The following is a 15,093-nucleotide window of genomic DNA, read 5'->3' as shown; positions in this document are numbered from 1 at the left end:
GCTGGCCTTGAACGAGGGGGGGGAGCCCCGTGTGCCCCCCCCCAACCCCAGGACACCGTGGGGGGGGCGCAGGGGACGAGGCTCCCCGCGGGGGGGCTGCGCGGGGCTTTGCGCACAGGGGGAGCGAGGCGCGGGGTGGGTCCTCGGGTGGTTTTTTGCGCGTGGGGGGGTGCGTGTGGCCCCCCCCGCGATGCCAGCCGCTGCCCCCCCTTCCCCACGGCATATTTCACCCCCCCAAACCCCCCCCCTCCGCGACCCACGGCGGCGCCGGCGCCGCGAACCCGACACCGCGGCGGTTTCAGGTGATGCGCGGCGGCGCAGAGCGGCCGGGGGGGGGTTTAAAGGAGGGGTGGCAGCCCCCGCAGCGCCGCGAACACGCGTGTGCCCCCCCCCACACACAGCACAGCCGATGGGACACGCGTGGACGCGTGCGCATCCGTGTCCCGAGCCCGCTTTGCGCAGCGCTCGTCCCCTGGTGCCACCCCGTGGCGCGCGTAAAACACGCGCGGGCGCACACGGACACGCGTGGAAATGACACAAACACCCACGGCGGGGGGGGGGGGGAGGAACGGGCGTACATAAACACGCCAGGACGCCCCCCCCACGATAAAAACACGCGTGGGGATCGCTCGGTGCCGAGCCGTGCCGCGCAGCACGTAGGGGCCGCCCGGCGCAGATGGCCCGGGCCTGGCTTAGCGCCCCCCCCTCCGGTGGCCCCCCCCCGGTCCCCGGTGCCCCCCCCCGTGTCGGGGCGGCCCCGTGACGGTCCCGGACGTCAGCGGGGCGGGGCGGCGGCGGCGCCGAGCGGAGCGAAGCGAAGCGGAGCGGTGCGGAGCGGAGCGGGCGCTGCACCGGAGCCGTGAGTGCGGTGCGGGTCGGGGGGGTCCCCACAAAGGGGATGGGGATTGGGGCTCAGTGCCCACCCCAGAACAGGGAGGGGGGGTGCTGGGGCATGCGGGAGGGGGAGATTTTCCGGGGGGGGTGCGTGGGGTGGGTGTCACCGTGTCACCATGTCGCCCCGTGTCGCCGTGTCGTGGGTCCCCCCTCCCCACCCAGAGGATGCCCCCCCCGCTGCCCTCCTCCATCGATATCCGGGAGCCCCGCTGGGACCAGAGCACGTTCCAGGGCCGTGCCAAGCACTTCTTCACCGTCACCGACCCCCGCAACCTGCTGCTCTCGGGGGCGCAGCTGGAGGAGGCTCGCCGCCTGGTGCACGACTACCGGTAGGGTACGGGCTGGGTGCGACCCCCCTGCACCCATAGGGTGAGCTTTGGGGGTGCCAGCAGCTCCGTGCCCCCCTCGCAGGGCCGGCACCGTGCCCCCGGGGCTGACCGAGGAGCAGCTGTGGCGGGCCAAGTACATCTACGACTCGGCCTTCCACCCCGACACGGGCGAGAAGATGCTGCTCATCGGGCGCATGGCGGCCCAGGTGCCCATGAACATGACCATCACTGGCTGCATGCTGACCTTCTACAGGTAGCAGAGCCCCCCTGACCCCCTCCCTGGGCACCCACGGGTGCTCGCCCTCAACCCCCAGCCCCTTGGGGTCCGTCCCCCTGCTGCGGGGTGATGCTGGTGCCCGGCAGGACCACGCCGGCCGTGGTTTTCTGGCAGTGGGTGAACCAATCCTTCAACGCCATCGTCAACTACACCAACCGCAGCGGGGACGCCCCCATCACCCCCAGGTGAGCGGCCCCTCCGCCACGGGGACCCGGTGCGTCACAGGGGGGTGGCCCTGGCTCATCGGTGTCACCTCCCGCCCTTGCAGCCAGCTGGGGACAGCCTACGTGAGTGCCACCACCGGGGCGGTGGTCACGGCGTTGGGGCTCAAGGCTCTCACCAAGGTAAGGGGACCCTCGGTGACCCCGCTACCCCCCGGGGACCCCGTTGTCTCCCCGCTGCGCCCTGCAGCTTTCGGCAGCAGGGAGTAGCAGGCAGGGGGGGGGAGTTTTCCTTGGTGGCCGACCTGGGGACAGCTGGCTCTGTCCCCAAAACCTCTCCGTGACCCGCTCCTTGCTGTCCCCCCCAGCACCTGCCAGCCATCATCGGGCGCTACGTGCCTTTCGCGGCCGTGGCCGCTGCCAACTGCATCAACATCCCGCTGATGAGGCAGAGGTGGGTGCCTGAGCGGGGGGGGGGACACCCGGGCTGTCCCGCTGAGCCCCCCCAAAACATCACACAGCCCACGGATGGGGAACACGGAGGGGCACCAGCCTGCCCCCGAGCCGTCCCCGTCTCAGCCCCGCTGTCCCCGCAGGGAGCTGAAGCTGGGCATCCCCGTCACGGACGAGAACGGGAACCGCCTGGGCGAGTCGGTGGCGGCGGCGCAGAAGGCCATCCTCCAGGTGGTGGTGTCCCGCATCGGCATGGCAGCCCCGGCCATGGGTGAGTGGCCAGCCCCCACCCTACACTCGGGTGCCCTTCGTGGGGTCCCGCGGAGCTCATTTCCTTCTCCTCTGCCCCAGCTATCCCCCCCGTGATCATGAACGCCCTGGAGAAGAGAGCCTTCCTGAAGGTACTGCTGGCTGCTAGGAGGGCAGGGTGGGCTTGGGGGCACCCTGCTGGCACCCAGCGGGGAAATGGGCGCCCTCCTGCCTGCTGACACCAAATCTCCCCCCGTCCCCCGGCAGCGGTACCCGTACCTCAACGCCCCCCTGCAGGTCGGCCTGGTGGGACTCTGGTAAGTGACCCCCTGGGGCCACACGGGGACACCCTGCTGCTGCTGCTGCTGCTCCCCAGGCAGATAGGATGGGGGGCAGGAAACGTGTCAAGAGCTTTTCTTGCTCTTGGGAGGACATCTGAAGCCTCCAGCGGGTTCCTCAGCATCCCCGTGTGCCCCGTGTCAGGAAAAGCAGGGTCTGGGGTTTGGAGAGGCCCCAAAGCCCTGGCGCTGCCCGGCACGGTGCTGGGCTGCCTCCTGCCTGCCCCAGGGACCGGCTGCGGGTGGGAGCAGGCTGCTCAGCCCTGCTTCTCCTCTCCTTTTGTCCTCCCCGTGCAGCTTGGTGTTCGCCACCCCGCTGTGCTGCGCGCTGTTCCCACAGAAGAGGTAAGGCCGGGCACCGCGCCCCACGGGCGGGCTCCTCGTGCCCTCTGACCCCCCCAGAGGTGCTTTCACTCGCCTGAGCGGGCAGAGGCTTGGAGACGCGCGTCCCCCTTTCCATCCCCTGCACCCCGTGTCCCCGCAGCTCCATGCAGGTGAGCCGCCTGGAGCCCCAACTCCAAGCTGGGATCCGGGAGAGGGACCCGCAGCTGCAGACCGTCTACTTCAACAAGGGGCTGTGAGCCGTGAGCAGGGCTCCCCGTGGGGCTGCTGCGTCGCTGAGCTTTACCCTCGGAGCCCCCCGGGGACCCCACTGCTGCCCCTTGGCTGTCCCCTGTCCTCCTGTCCCCGTGCTCGCCCCCCCAGGGCGTAGCTGAGCCCCCGAACAAACCCGGAGGGGCTCCCACCCCGGCACCTCCCCGGCGCTGTCCCCCCCGAGCTGGTTTGCTCCTAGCCCTGCTGTGGGGCTGTCCCCAAGGCCAGCAGCCACAGCGTCACTGTCCCCAGTGCCAGGAGGAGGGGAATAATTCCCTGGTGACGTGTGGCTGGCAGGCAGAGGTGCCAGGGGCTGGGGGAGAGGCTGCAGCGGCGCTGGGCGCTGGCACGGCGCGGGGCACGGCACGGTCACGTTGTCCTTCCCAAGGACAGGGCCAGGGGGGCCCCGTGTGCCACTGCGGGCACCCACGGAGCAGAAATGTCCCCGTTCCCTGCGTGTCACCGTGTGGAAGCCCCATCCTGCGTGGGGGGAGGCAAATGTCCCCGTCCCTGTCCCCATCCGTGGTGCCAGCGCCAAGAAAGCTTGTGCGCACCGGGGCGGGGGCACCCCCAGGGGTGCTGCGGGGAGGGAAGCTGGCACACAGCACGGGTTCATCTCGGCAGAGCCCTCGTTTTATTCTCTTTGTAATGCCCTCTGTGCTCCCCCAAGGGGTTACCCTACATCCTCCTTCCCAGCGGACCTTCTCCAGTGGCTTTAAGCACCCCACGGTTTCCTCCGGTTGTTTTTTACATACAGACCCTGTTCCTACACCCACCAAATAATAAAGGCAGGCTGTTTATACAAAACCAAAAGCAAAAAGAAGCGTGGCGCCGAATCCTCCCTGGTCGAAAGGGGCCGGGGGCTGCCCTCTTCCCCCCGGGGGCTGTCTGCAAAGAGGGGCGAGGATGGGAACAGGGTGCCCCGGGGCCGGCCGCGCTCCCATTTCGTGCTGTGCCAGCCGTGCCGGGTGCTCCAGCGGGTGCTGGAGCCTGCTGCCCAGCTGTCAGGGCGGCTTTTTTTAGCACAAGCAGCTTAGCACCTCGCCCAGGGCTCTGCGAGCCCGTGCCTGGGATGCTGCACGCTTGGAGAGGCCACCACGTTGTGCCCAAACCCACGGGGCTGGATGGCCCAAACCCATCACCACGGTGCCAGCACCCACCCGGGACGGGGGGCAGGAGCGGGGTGGGCACGGGGCGGCTCCAGCCCCCCTCCTCCTGGCAGCCCCAGCATATTGCAAATATCTCCCCCGAGCCAGCCATCGGCGGCTTATAAATAATGCAGCCCCTCGCCGCGCAATAAGGGCTTGTCAATTGCTATTCTGCTCTCATAAATTAAAGATGAAAAGGTACAAGGCTCTTGCCAGAAAAATGAAGACAAATTTTTAATAGCTTGCCAAGACGCGGGGAAGATGGAGCGCTCGGGAAAAATGAATTACGTTTTTATTATGTGTTTTATTGTGCTGTAATTGAACGGGATTAGCTGAGAACACAATATATTTCCAGGGCGGTGCGAGGAAAACAAAAATAATGATGACACCTCTCCCCCCACACCTGTGCGGGGACAGCTCTGGCGTCCAGGGGCTCAGATAGGGCTGGGGGGGCACTTATGGGGCCAGGCTCATCCCAGTTCCCCCCCCCAGGCTGTGGGGCAGGGTGGCACAGAGCCCTGCGCAGGGCGCCGGGCGTCTCACATCCGTCCCCACGTCCCCACCGCTGCCACCCCGGGGGGACACTGGGGGCACTTTCCGAGCTGTCCAACCCCAAAAGTGGCAGGGCAGGCCCTGAGAAGGTGACAGCCACATGTCCCTGGGACTCTGGGGGTGTTGGGGTGGGGGGGGGGACATCGATTGGTCCCTGGCATTTTTAATGAGCCGCCCGACCACAGGCTTTAACCTTGCCCATAATGAGGGCGAGCAGCAGCAATCCCTCCTGCCCCAGCCGGCTCCCCCAGCCTTAATGAGCTAATCAATACTTGTTCTCAGCTTAATTTCCAGCTAATTGCTCTTTAATGACGCCTGGAAATGGGCAGCCTGCTCGTGGGCCTCCCCCTTCCTTGCTCAGGGTCCCCAGGGTGGGGGTATCGGGGTCCCGGCCGGGTGCGGGTCACCTTCGTCCCAGCCCCGCTGGCGCTGGGGGTCCCGGCACACGGAGCCACCTGGGCGACCCCTTAGCGTGTCCCATGGGTTTGGGGGTCCCCAAGGCACTTGGGGGAGGGCAGGGGGACAAGGGGGGACAGGGCACGCTGTCACAGTGAGGGTCACACAACCTGGGCAGGTCCCCAAACCCCTACAGGGTCCCCAAACCCCTCTTGGAGAGGGGCGCGAAGTTGCCGTGGGGTCCCCAGGGTGGTTTTGGGGAAGGGGTGCTTGGGGTGGGGGGGGACCTGCAGGGACAGGGCTCGGGTGTAGGGACAGGGTGGCGTGGCAAGGGGATGGGGACGAGGCCAGCAGCGCCCTGGAGGTGGCAGCAGAGACCCCAGAGCCTGTCCCCTGCCACCCCCAGGGCAGTGTCACCCCCCCCAGGACCCGCAGGGGGGGCATTTAGGGGCTGAGCGCAGGGTTACATCTCTGGGCCACCAAACCCCAAATGGGGACCCCCAATCTCAGCTGTAGGGTGTAGGGAATGGGGCACCCCATAGCCATTTAGGGGCAGGGTTCCCAGTTCGGGTGCCCATGCTGCAGCCAGAAATGGCCTCAGCGCCTGGGGGGGGAACACACAGAGGTGACAGGGAGGCCATCAACACCACGCTTTGGGGGCAGAACTGTGCTGATGCCACTTGTATGGGAGTGGGGTGGCGAGGAATGGCCCCCCCCTATCCAAAATACCCGGCCATGGGGCTGCAACCCCAAAAAATCCCAGAGCCTGGCCCCATTCCTGGGGGGCAGGAGTGCAGGGGGGACCTTGGCACGTGGGGGCTGCCCCAGCCCCAAGGTGTGGGGCCCCACGGGGATGCCATACAGAAAGGGGAAGTCCCCACAGCCCCCCAGAAGGAGCTGGGTGCCCCCAAAAACCCCCACGGAGGTGATGGAGACTGCCGGGTGCCCGGGGACCGGAGTGTCCCTCGCCACCTGGCCACCGTTCCCGGTCCCCCCCCCCGTGAAGCCCCCGTCCCTCCCGCGCACAGCTGCAAACGCTTCCCCAAGAATTTGCTGACGGGCTCGTTCCGGGGAGGAATTTGCTCCGGAGAAGCCCCAGGAAACCTGAGCCCGGCTGATTTATGGCACGGGACCCGCCTGGCACACGGGGCAGGGGGACCTGCCCGCGCCTCGTCCCCGTTGGGGACCCACAGGACGCGGTCGGGACCCTTCGGGAGCCCTGCGTGGCTCTGGGGTGGATTCAAGCTGCTCCGAAGGGCAGGAGACAAAAAGGGGCAGGGGTGGGTTTGAGCTGAAAAAAGGGAGATTTGGGGGGTTACCAGCCAGACCCTCACGGCTCCGGGTGCAATCCCTGCCCCGTGGCCAGCGGACACGTGCTGCTGCTCCCGCCCCGGAGCCTCCCTGCCAAAACTGCCACAACCCTGACTCATTTGGCCCACGGCTTCGTTTCCAGGGTGGGATTTTCGTCAGCCTTTGGCCCCCCCTTTGGGATCGCCTGGGCCAGCAGCCCAGCGCCGGGGCAGGACCGGGGCACCCCGGGACAGGCAGCGAGCAGGATGGGGCCACGTCCCCGCGGCACAGCCAGGAGGGGTGCCACGTTCAGGGGGACGTCTGCAGATATTTGGGGCAATCACTAGGGGAAATATTGGGGCCGGGAGCCCTGGGGTGCGCTGTGCCGGGGGCACACTGATTGGAGCGGGGTGTGATGGGGTACAGCTCCTCCTGCAGCACAGGTTAGCTCTTCCACCCCTAATTCAGGGCTGCTGCTATTTATTAGCGCGTTCAACAGCCTCGTTAAGCAGGAGGTTTAATTATCCGCCGGGCTGTAGCTCCATCTTGATTTTAGGGCCGAGCCCAACAGTTTTTAGGGGCAGCGCTTGGCACAGGGGTGCCTGAGGATGCGGGTGATGCTTCCCCCAAGGGCTGTGGCTCTGGGGGTGCCTAAAAGGGTCCCTCAGCTCTCCCCTGCTCCCCAAGTGGTCTCAGGGACCCCCGAAATCCCCAGCAGCTGGGGTTGCCAAAAAAACCTGCAGCAGGGCTGGGCCGGGCCAGAGGAGCTGGGGGGGGGGGGCTCGGCCCTGAGCCACGGGGCTGGGGGCCGCTAAGGGGGAGCAGAGAGGGGCTGAAGGCAGAGCCAGCAGGAACCCCCCGATCCATGACAGGCTGCTGGAGGGGGATTTTGGCCAGCAAGAGTGGGTTTTTGGGGCTGCAGCCCCGTGGATTTTCCGTCGTTAGCCACGGCCGGGTTCGCAACGTGCCGGAGCCCGGAATGGATTTGCAGCGGGGGTTTTGGAAAGCAAAAGCAGATTTTTTTTTTTTTTTTTTTTTTTTTTTGCAGCTCAGTGAAGGAAACCAGATCCTGCGAGGGCTCCCGGGACGGCTTTGCCTCGGCTGAGATTCGCCGTGGAAGCAAATCCCACAAATTCCTCGCTTGGAAAAGGGGAGGGGGCTGCGGCCCCCCCCCAGCACGCTGGCGGAGCAGGGCGCGAGCGCGCAGCGGGTTTGTGCTCAGCCCCGTGTCCCCCTGCTCGGGAAGGGGCTGGGGTGTCCCCCCCCCCAAATTCAGAGCAGGGGAAACTGAGGCAGAGGGGGCCCTGCAGCCCTGTGGGGGGGTTGGCAGTGCACCGCTGGGGCTCGGGGAGGGGGCCCAACCAAGGCAATGCCACCACTCGTGTCCCCTCTGTGCCCGCTCCCCGGGTGGGTGGGGGGTGTCACGGGCATCCCGCGGGAATCACCCCCCTGTTTAATCACAGCAGCTGCCCAAATTCCATCCTGTGGGGTGCTCCTGCTCCCCACCCCGGCTGTGCCAATCCTATTTCGCCCACATCTCCCCACGGATCCCCAAAAAGCCCCCCCTGGGGACGGCATCCCACAGCAGGGGGGTCTTGGCTGTGGCACCGGGGGGTGACCCCGGTAACTGGGGGTCCTGCCGCAGCCCGGTGGGTCCCGGCAGGGAAGGGGTGGCCGCCAGCTCGGGGCCTGTCCGGGGTTGGGACGGGGCCCGTCGGGGGGCGTGGGGACTGGCGTGGCGCTGACATCACGGCCGGTGGCAGCGGGGCTGTCGGGGCTGGGCGCACCGAGCCATTGCGCACCGGAGCCTCCGGTAAGTGGCGGCTTGGGGTCGGGAAAGGGGGGGGTCCCGGGGGGATTTGGGGAGCAGGGGGGGGTGGCTTTGTATGCTGGCTGCTTCCTCCCCTTTTCCTGGCCCCAGCTGCTGTGGCTGCTCGGGGTTGGGGCTTTTCGCTGTGCAGGAGGAGGGTTGGGGGCTCCGGTGGATGTTTTGGGGAGTGCTGTGGGATGAGGTTTGTTGTCCCTTTTGTAATCCAGGGGGGGTTTAATGGGGACAAACAGGGAGCTGGGGAGGGGGCTGCAGCCCTTGTTTGGGGGAAGACATGCAGGGATAGCTCGCAGTAGATGTGGGAAGCCTGGGGGCCCCCTGCTTGGGGACAGGGACCCCACGGTGCCGGTGCAGGCTGCCCACTTGTGCACCGAGTTCCCCCGTGCTCAGCCAGCAGTGTGACAGCAGGGAGGGGGTTCACAGAGCTTTTTGGGGGGGCTGAGCCCCTGCTCGGGTGAGATACGGGGTGGGAGGTGAGGGCAGAGAGGGGTCATGGCAAGGAGAGGGGGGGAAAAAAAGCCAGGAGCGAGCGGGAGCATCCTCCTGGCTGGGCTCCTCTCGGCTGGCTGCCTCCAGCACGGAAAGAGCCCCTTGTCTGCTGGATCAGCCTCTCCACTGTGCTCCTCCGGGCGGTGACGGAGGGGAAAAAAGCCTCGTGACTCCTGCGGAGAGGTGGGGAAAGGAAAGGGGCGCCCGGCTCCACAGCAGCTTCCCGAGAGGAGCCGGGCACGAGGCCGGCGGGGCGGCGTGGAGCAGCCTCTCGGGTGCCTGGGCCACAGTGGGGTCGGAGCAGGCTGGGCTCTGCCTGCCAGGGGAATGGGGTGAAGCTGGGTCTGGGGTCAGCAGCCCCATTTGGGGAGAAGGAAGGGGCTGTGTGATGTCACGTTTTGGGGTGGTGTCATGTTTTGGGGTGGTGTCACGTTTTGGGGTGGCTTAGGAGCCTGGTAGGAGGTGGGGAGCTGCAGGGTGGCAAGAGCCCCCCCTGCATGTCCTGCTGTGCTGCCCAGGGGGCTGGGGTGCCCTCTCCATGCCCCTAAAACACGTTCTCCCTCCTGGCAGGCCACGATGGCAGCTCAGCTCTAACCCGGGAGGCCGGAGCGGTGCTGGAGGTCCCCGTCCAAGTGATGGTGGCACCGTGCTCGGGGAGCCGCCGCGAGGATGCCTGAGGCCAAGCCCCTGAGCTCCTCCTGCCTGGTGCTCTCCTTGCTCTCCGCGCACTGGGCTTGGCTCCAGCTGGGCCAGGCTTTCCCCAGCACCTCCGAATACCTGCAGCGGGGCTGGCAGCGGCTGCTGGAGGAAGGGGAAAGCTGCTCCCAGTGCCGGCCGGACGAGTGCCCGGAGCCGCGCGGGTGCCTGGCCGGCACGGTGCGGGATGCCTGCGACTGCTGCTGGGAGTGCGCCAACCTGGAGGGGCAAATCTGCGACCTGGACAACACCAACCACTTCTACGGCAAGTGCGGGGAGCACCTGGAGTGCCGGCTGGACGCCGGCGACCTGCGGCACGGCGAGGTGCCCGAGCCCCAGTGCGCCTGCCTCTCGCACCGAGCCCTCTGCGGCTCCGACGGCAGGACCTACCCGCAGCTCTGCCGCTTCCTCGAGGCCGCCCGTGCCCGCCCCGATGCCAACCTCACCGTGGCCCACGAGGGTCCCTGCGAGGCAGGTAGCGCCCCGGGGGGAGCGGTGGGAAGAGGGGGCTGGGTGAAATCTTCCACCCGGGGGCCCTTCTGCTGCGGGCACGGCGCGCGGAGAGCTCCGGGAGAGGCTTTGCCAAGTCCGTGCGGGATTTACGGGAGGCTGAGCGCTGCTGAGGCTGCTGGGGGAGATCCAGGGCGTCGTTAGCGAGCTCTTGGCTGCGGCTGGAGGGCGGCTGGTGCCAAGAAACTCCCCAGAAACGCGGCTCCTTCGCCCTGGCCGCCGCTTGCGTGCGGAAAGCTGGCCCGGGTCGGTTTGCTGTGCGATTTCCATCTACGAACTGAAAGCCAGGAAACCCAGAGTGTGGCTAAGGGGTGGGGGGCAACCCGTGGGCAACCCCGCGGCACTGGTTGCCGCAGCCCAAGGGGGTGTCAGGGTTGGTTTTATTTTCTCTAGCTCGTCTTGTCCCTGAGTTTTTCCTCCAGGAGCACGCTCTTGGGCACCTGTAAGAGCCAGGCCGCTTCTGGGACAGGTGGGGGGATCGTGGCCAGGACAGGGGACCTGAAGGGGACAGGGGACGTGAAGGCTGTGTCCTGGGGGGCTCCGAGGTGCAGGAGGGGCTGCAGCAACCGTGGGTTTGTGGGGAGCTGGGGGTGGCCCCCAGCCCTGGCCGGGAGGAAGGGCAGCACCCTGGGGGCACAGCGATGCTCTGCGAGGGTGGGCTTGGAGAGGGGTCACGGGGAGGGTCCCGGCATCGCTCCCCCGAGCCAAATTCTCCCGGCTCGGCTCTCCTGGCCCCTCTGTGTCCCCCAGAGCCCCAGATCACCTCCCCTCCCTACGACGCCTGGAACGTCACCGGCCAGGACGTCGTCTTCGGCTGCGAGGTCTTCGCCTACCCCATGGCGTCCATCGAGTGGAGGAAGGACGGCACCGAGATGCTGCTGCCGGGGGACGACCCCCACATCTCCGTCCAGGTGGGCGCCCTCCCTCCCCTCCCCTCTCCTCTCCTCCAAACACCTCTGGTAGCTTCTGAGCTCCTCCTGCTCCTCGTGGAGCAGCACAAAGGGAGCTCCCTTTGGCTCGCCCTGCCTGCTGCCTTCGTGCCGTGTCCCCTGGATGAGGGGACCAGCCCCTGGACACCCTGCCAGCTTCCTGACCCCAAATATAGCACGGAGCAAGCCCCGTGGCACCCAGCCAGGCTGTACCCTGCCATTATAGGGCGTGGGCAGCAGCACGGGGCCGTGCAACCCAGCTGGGCACCGGTGAGGGGGAAATCGTGGTGGGGAGCACCCAGCGCTGCTGTAGGGTGACGTGCCGGTCCCCTGCACCTTTCTGACCCCACTGCCCTGCTGTAGGGTCTGTCTGAGAACCCTGCCCGGCCAAGGGAGCCTCAGCTCTCCACCCTCAGCCACTACATGGCCAGAGCAGCCTGCAAACAGCTGCAGCCCAGCTGGGGCCGGAGAAGGTTGTTTGGTGCTGGGGACAAACAAAAAAAAAAATAGCCCCGCTGGCGCCAGGGAGCTCGGGGCCCCTCTGAGCCACCCCTGTGGGGTTTGCAGAGCTGCCTCTCCCATCCAGGGGGCTGTGCCCACCCCCAAAACCATAATTAACGGGGGGGGGAAAAAGGCTTTCCCTGGCATCCACCCCCCTCCTTGCAGTTCAGGGGCGGTCCCCAGAGGTACGAGGTGACGGGCTGGCTGCAGATCCAGGGCGTGCGGGTGACCGACGAGGGCACCTACCGCTGCTTCGCCAGGAACAAGGTCGGGGAGGTGGTGGCCTTCGCCAGCCTGACCGTCTTCACGCCGGGTGAGCGCCCGTCCCCTGTCCCCAGGAGGTCCCGTGGGGTGTGGGAGGGGACATTTGGGATATTGGGCACAGCCACGGCGTGGTTTGGAGGGGGGCGATGTCACCCTGTCCCTGTGCTGCTGTTCCAGACCAGCTCAACCTGACGGGCTCGTCCCTGCCCAAGCCCCGCGTGGTGCCCGAGGACTACGGGGACAGCGAGGAGGACTACTACTAGCCCGGCTCTCTGCTGGGCTCGCCCCACGGGGTGCCACCTCGTCCCACGGGGCCCGTCCCTGGGGAGCAAACACCCCCAAACCCGTCTGCATCCCCTGGGTAGGGACAGCCAGGCTTCGCCCCAGGAGCTCGCTGCAGGAACGCCCTCCCTTTCCCGTTTCGTTTTTAAGCAGAAAAGTAGTGATTTGAGGAAACCAGACACTTGTGGTTTTCACCACTATCTTCCCCTCCCTGGACAATGCCGGCCTGAACGTCGACGTGGCCAGAAACACTTTTTGGCCTTTTTTTTGACTGACTTTGTCCCTTCCAAGCAGCTCTGCGTCGGGACGTTTCGGCGAGCGCTGGTGCGCACGTGCCCGGATCAAAGCTGACCCAGGGCAGCGAGCGTCCCGCACCCCCAGGGCTCATCCCAGGGGGGTCCCCTTTGTGCTGGGGATCCTGCTGGCTCTCTGCACCCCCAGCTCCTCGCCTCCCATCCCTGCCACCACCTGGCCCCGGCCCCTTCCCTCCTCCCAGCTGCGGGGAGGTCCGGAGCCGAGGCCAGGAGCCAGCGCCTCGAGGAAGGAGCTGGCGGGTCCCCAGGCAGGATGCGCCCAGCCTTGGCTGCTCCGGGGTCGTCCCCTGCTCTCCTTCCACTTTTCTTCTTTTTCTTTCCCTTTCCTCTTTCTCTCGAGAGCTGGCTCGGACGCTGCAATTACAGCATCAAAACCTGAACAAGCAAATAAAAGGGATTTGTCTGGAGTTGGCAGCAGCCCCAAATTCCTGCAGCCGGTGAGGCTGGGCCAGCCCCGTGCCGCAGCCAGCAGCGCTGCTGCGCCTCCCCGGCCCCTCTGGCGGCAGCTCCTGTCCCTATCCCTGTCCCCACCATGTCCCCACACCTTTGTGGTAACCCTGGGGCCCTTTTTGTGATGGGGAGCCCCATAAAACTGGGAGACAGGACATGCTCCTTGCCCCTGGGCTGCTTTTGCTCCCCAGGCAGCGTGATTTTTCCATCCTTGCTCTTTACTTTTGCCTTTTTTAGGTGCAAAACCTGCTTTTTTTTGGAGAAACTGGGCCACTTCCATCACTCCTCACCCCCCTCCCCTTCCCCGTTTGTGTAAGTGTTTGGTGGAACGGGGCCATGCTGGGGCTGCGGCTGCCGCGGGGAAACCCGAGAGCATCCCATGGCTCCCAGCCGCTCGCTGGGCTCCCCGCCTGGCCCCGGGCTGGCCCCCAGCCAGGCTCCCGTGCCAATCCTACCCCGGCCAGCTCTGCCCGGGGCCACACGGGCCTGGGACACACCGGGCTGGCCGGGGGCTGGATGGGCTGGATCCCTTCCAGGGATCAGGATGGAGCTGGGGCTCCATTCCCTGCAAGGCGAGGGGGTTGGGGTCCCCCGTGCCCACTCCCAGCCCCTTAAAAAATTCAAGGAGCCAATATCGCTGCCTGGCTGGAATCGGTCACTGCCACCGAGCCTAATTGAGGTTATTTGTTGCCTCGGGAAGCATTCGGTCAGCTCTGACACGGGCTGTGTGAGTGCCTCCCCCAGGGTCTGCGTGGGGACGGTGCTCGGCTCCGGGCACCTGGGGACCTGCATGGGGACAGGGCTGGCTGCCCTGCTTTTTGGGGTGGTTTATCTCTGCTACTGGCTTGTCCCAGAGCTGATGTGGGGACACATCCAGATCCCCAGAAGGTGGTGGAGGTGCTCGGTGGCTGTCCCTGGATGCCACCAGGGTGTTCCTTGGATGGCACCGGGGTGTCCCCCTCCCCAGCGCACGGCCTGACCCCAAAGCCCTCGCCAAAAACTCACATCCCCGAGCCACCCGGAGCTGGTGCCTGCTCCTGGTCGCCTCCGTGTCGCCAAACAGTGCCACCTCCTGGCAAAGCCACCGCCGCGCCACCCCGCTCCCCTGGTGCTCCGGCCCCACTTGGGAACGGGGAAACTGAGGCACGGAGCCACCGAGCCCTGAGGAGCTCAGCAGGGGCTGCCACCTGCACCCCGACCCCTGTCCCCAGCCTGTCCCCGTCCCCGGGGACCCCAGCTTCCCTCGTGCCCTCTGCGTGGCACCTCTCCAGGCTGGCTGGGGGAGAGAGAGAGAGAGAAAGGAGCGGGACCCGCAGCACTTATGGCGTCTGATAAATAAAATGGAAATAAATCCTCCTGCGTTTGCAGCAAAGAGGTCTCCGCGGGGGGTTGCTTTCAATAATTCAAATGCCGCCGCAGAGCGGAGCCCACGCCGATGGGTTTTAATAAACAGCGCCGTAATGTGACATGCAATTTATTATTAAGCTTAAAACAGGAAGCCAGGAGTTTAATAAAAGCGCCGGGTCCCCGGTTCAGGCACGGCGAGCAGGGGGTGCTGGATTGGGGAGGGGGGGGACGACACAGCGGGGCTGGCCCTGGGGGCTCCGAAATGGGGTCGTGGTGACCCTGGGCAGGGGTAAGGCACAAAATGCTGCCTGTTCCTAATGCAGCTCCACCTGGGCAGCCCTGCACCACTCCATCGGGGTGGTTTAAAGGCAGGCAGAGGGGCTGCGAGCCTGCTGGGGCCGTGGGGCTGTGCGGAATGGGGGCTACGGGGCGCATCGGAGGATTGGTGCCTGCTCCTGTGGCGGCCAGAAGAGGTGGTGCAGAGGCTGCCTGTGCTCTTCCCCCGTAGAAATGGGGTTTGGAGAGGCTGATCCCTGCGTGCCAGCTCATTTACTGCTGCGTTACACAGCAGCAAGCCCCCTGAAGGCTGTGGGGTTTGTCCCAGCGCAGAGCCGTGGAGCGGGGCACCTGCGGCTCCCCGAGCCCAGCGAGCAGCCCTTATCTCAGGGGGGGTTTCCAGCCAGATAAATCCCAGCAGAAAGCCTCCTTCCCCGGGCTTATCTGAAGGGCTGGCAGGGCTGTGAGTGGGGCAGCACCTGGGTGAGCTGGACCTTGGTGCAGGGCAGGGCCGTGGTGTCCCACC

The 15,093-nt window shown here is 66.4% G+C and overlaps 2 protein-coding genes across 7 annotated transcripts; both read left to right on the top strand.

Annotated features, from left to right (window-relative positions):
• Nucleotides 1–723: 723 nt before the first annotated feature.
• Nucleotides 724–4,118, top strand: SFXN3 (sideroflexin 3). Its single transcript, XM_084525700.1, has 11 exons — nucleotides 724–859; nucleotides 1,057–1,223; nucleotides 1,306–1,476; nucleotides 1,587–1,685; nucleotides 1,769–1,844; nucleotides 2,030–2,115; nucleotides 2,258–2,385; nucleotides 2,466–2,515; nucleotides 2,631–2,680; nucleotides 2,999–3,046; nucleotides 3,186–4,118. The coding sequence occupies exons 2-11, from the start codon at nucleotides 1,060–1,062 to the stop codon at nucleotides 3,280–3,282; spliced, it is 969 nt and encodes a 322-aa protein (XP_084381826.1). The 5' UTR covers nucleotides 724–859; nucleotides 1,057–1,059; the 3' UTR covers nucleotides 3,283–4,118.
• A 3,111-nt stretch (nucleotides 4,119–7,229) lies between these two features.
• On the top strand, nucleotides 7,230–12,901 carry KAZALD1 (Kazal type serine peptidase inhibitor domain 1). 6 transcript variants are annotated; one of them, XR_014694871.1, is made up of 7 exons: nucleotides 7,230–7,271; nucleotides 7,735–7,891; nucleotides 9,569–10,169; nucleotides 10,955–11,115; nucleotides 11,800–11,947; nucleotides 12,076–12,600; nucleotides 12,728–12,901. XR_014694871.1 is itself a non-coding variant. In XM_084525565.1 (6 exons), exons 3-6 carry the CDS (start codon nucleotides 9,668–9,670, stop codon nucleotides 12,159–12,161), a joined length of 897 nt encoding a protein of 298 aa, XP_084381691.1. In that variant the 5' UTR covers nucleotides 7,230–7,271; nucleotides 7,735–7,891; nucleotides 9,569–9,667; the 3' UTR covers nucleotides 12,162–12,901. The 6 variants fall into 6 exon arrangements, 4 of the variants coding, with proteins under 4 accessions (XP_084381691.1, XP_084381690.1, XP_084381689.1 ...); XM_084525565.1 differs by having other exon boundaries at nucleotides 12,076–12,901; XR_014694872.1 differs by lacking the exon at nucleotides 7,230–7,271 and having other exon boundaries at nucleotides 7,730–7,891.
• Nucleotides 12,902–15,093: the final 2,192 nt, after the last annotated feature.

This window comes from Aythya ferina, assembly GCF_964211825.1.
Source record: "Aythya ferina genome assembly, chromosome: 7".
NCBI classification, from domain to species: domain Eukaryota; kingdom Metazoa; phylum Chordata; class Aves; order Anseriformes; family Anatidae; genus Aythya; species Aythya ferina.
Note: the sequence above shows the minus strand (reverse complement) of the source record. Positions and strands in the feature narration are given on the sequence as shown.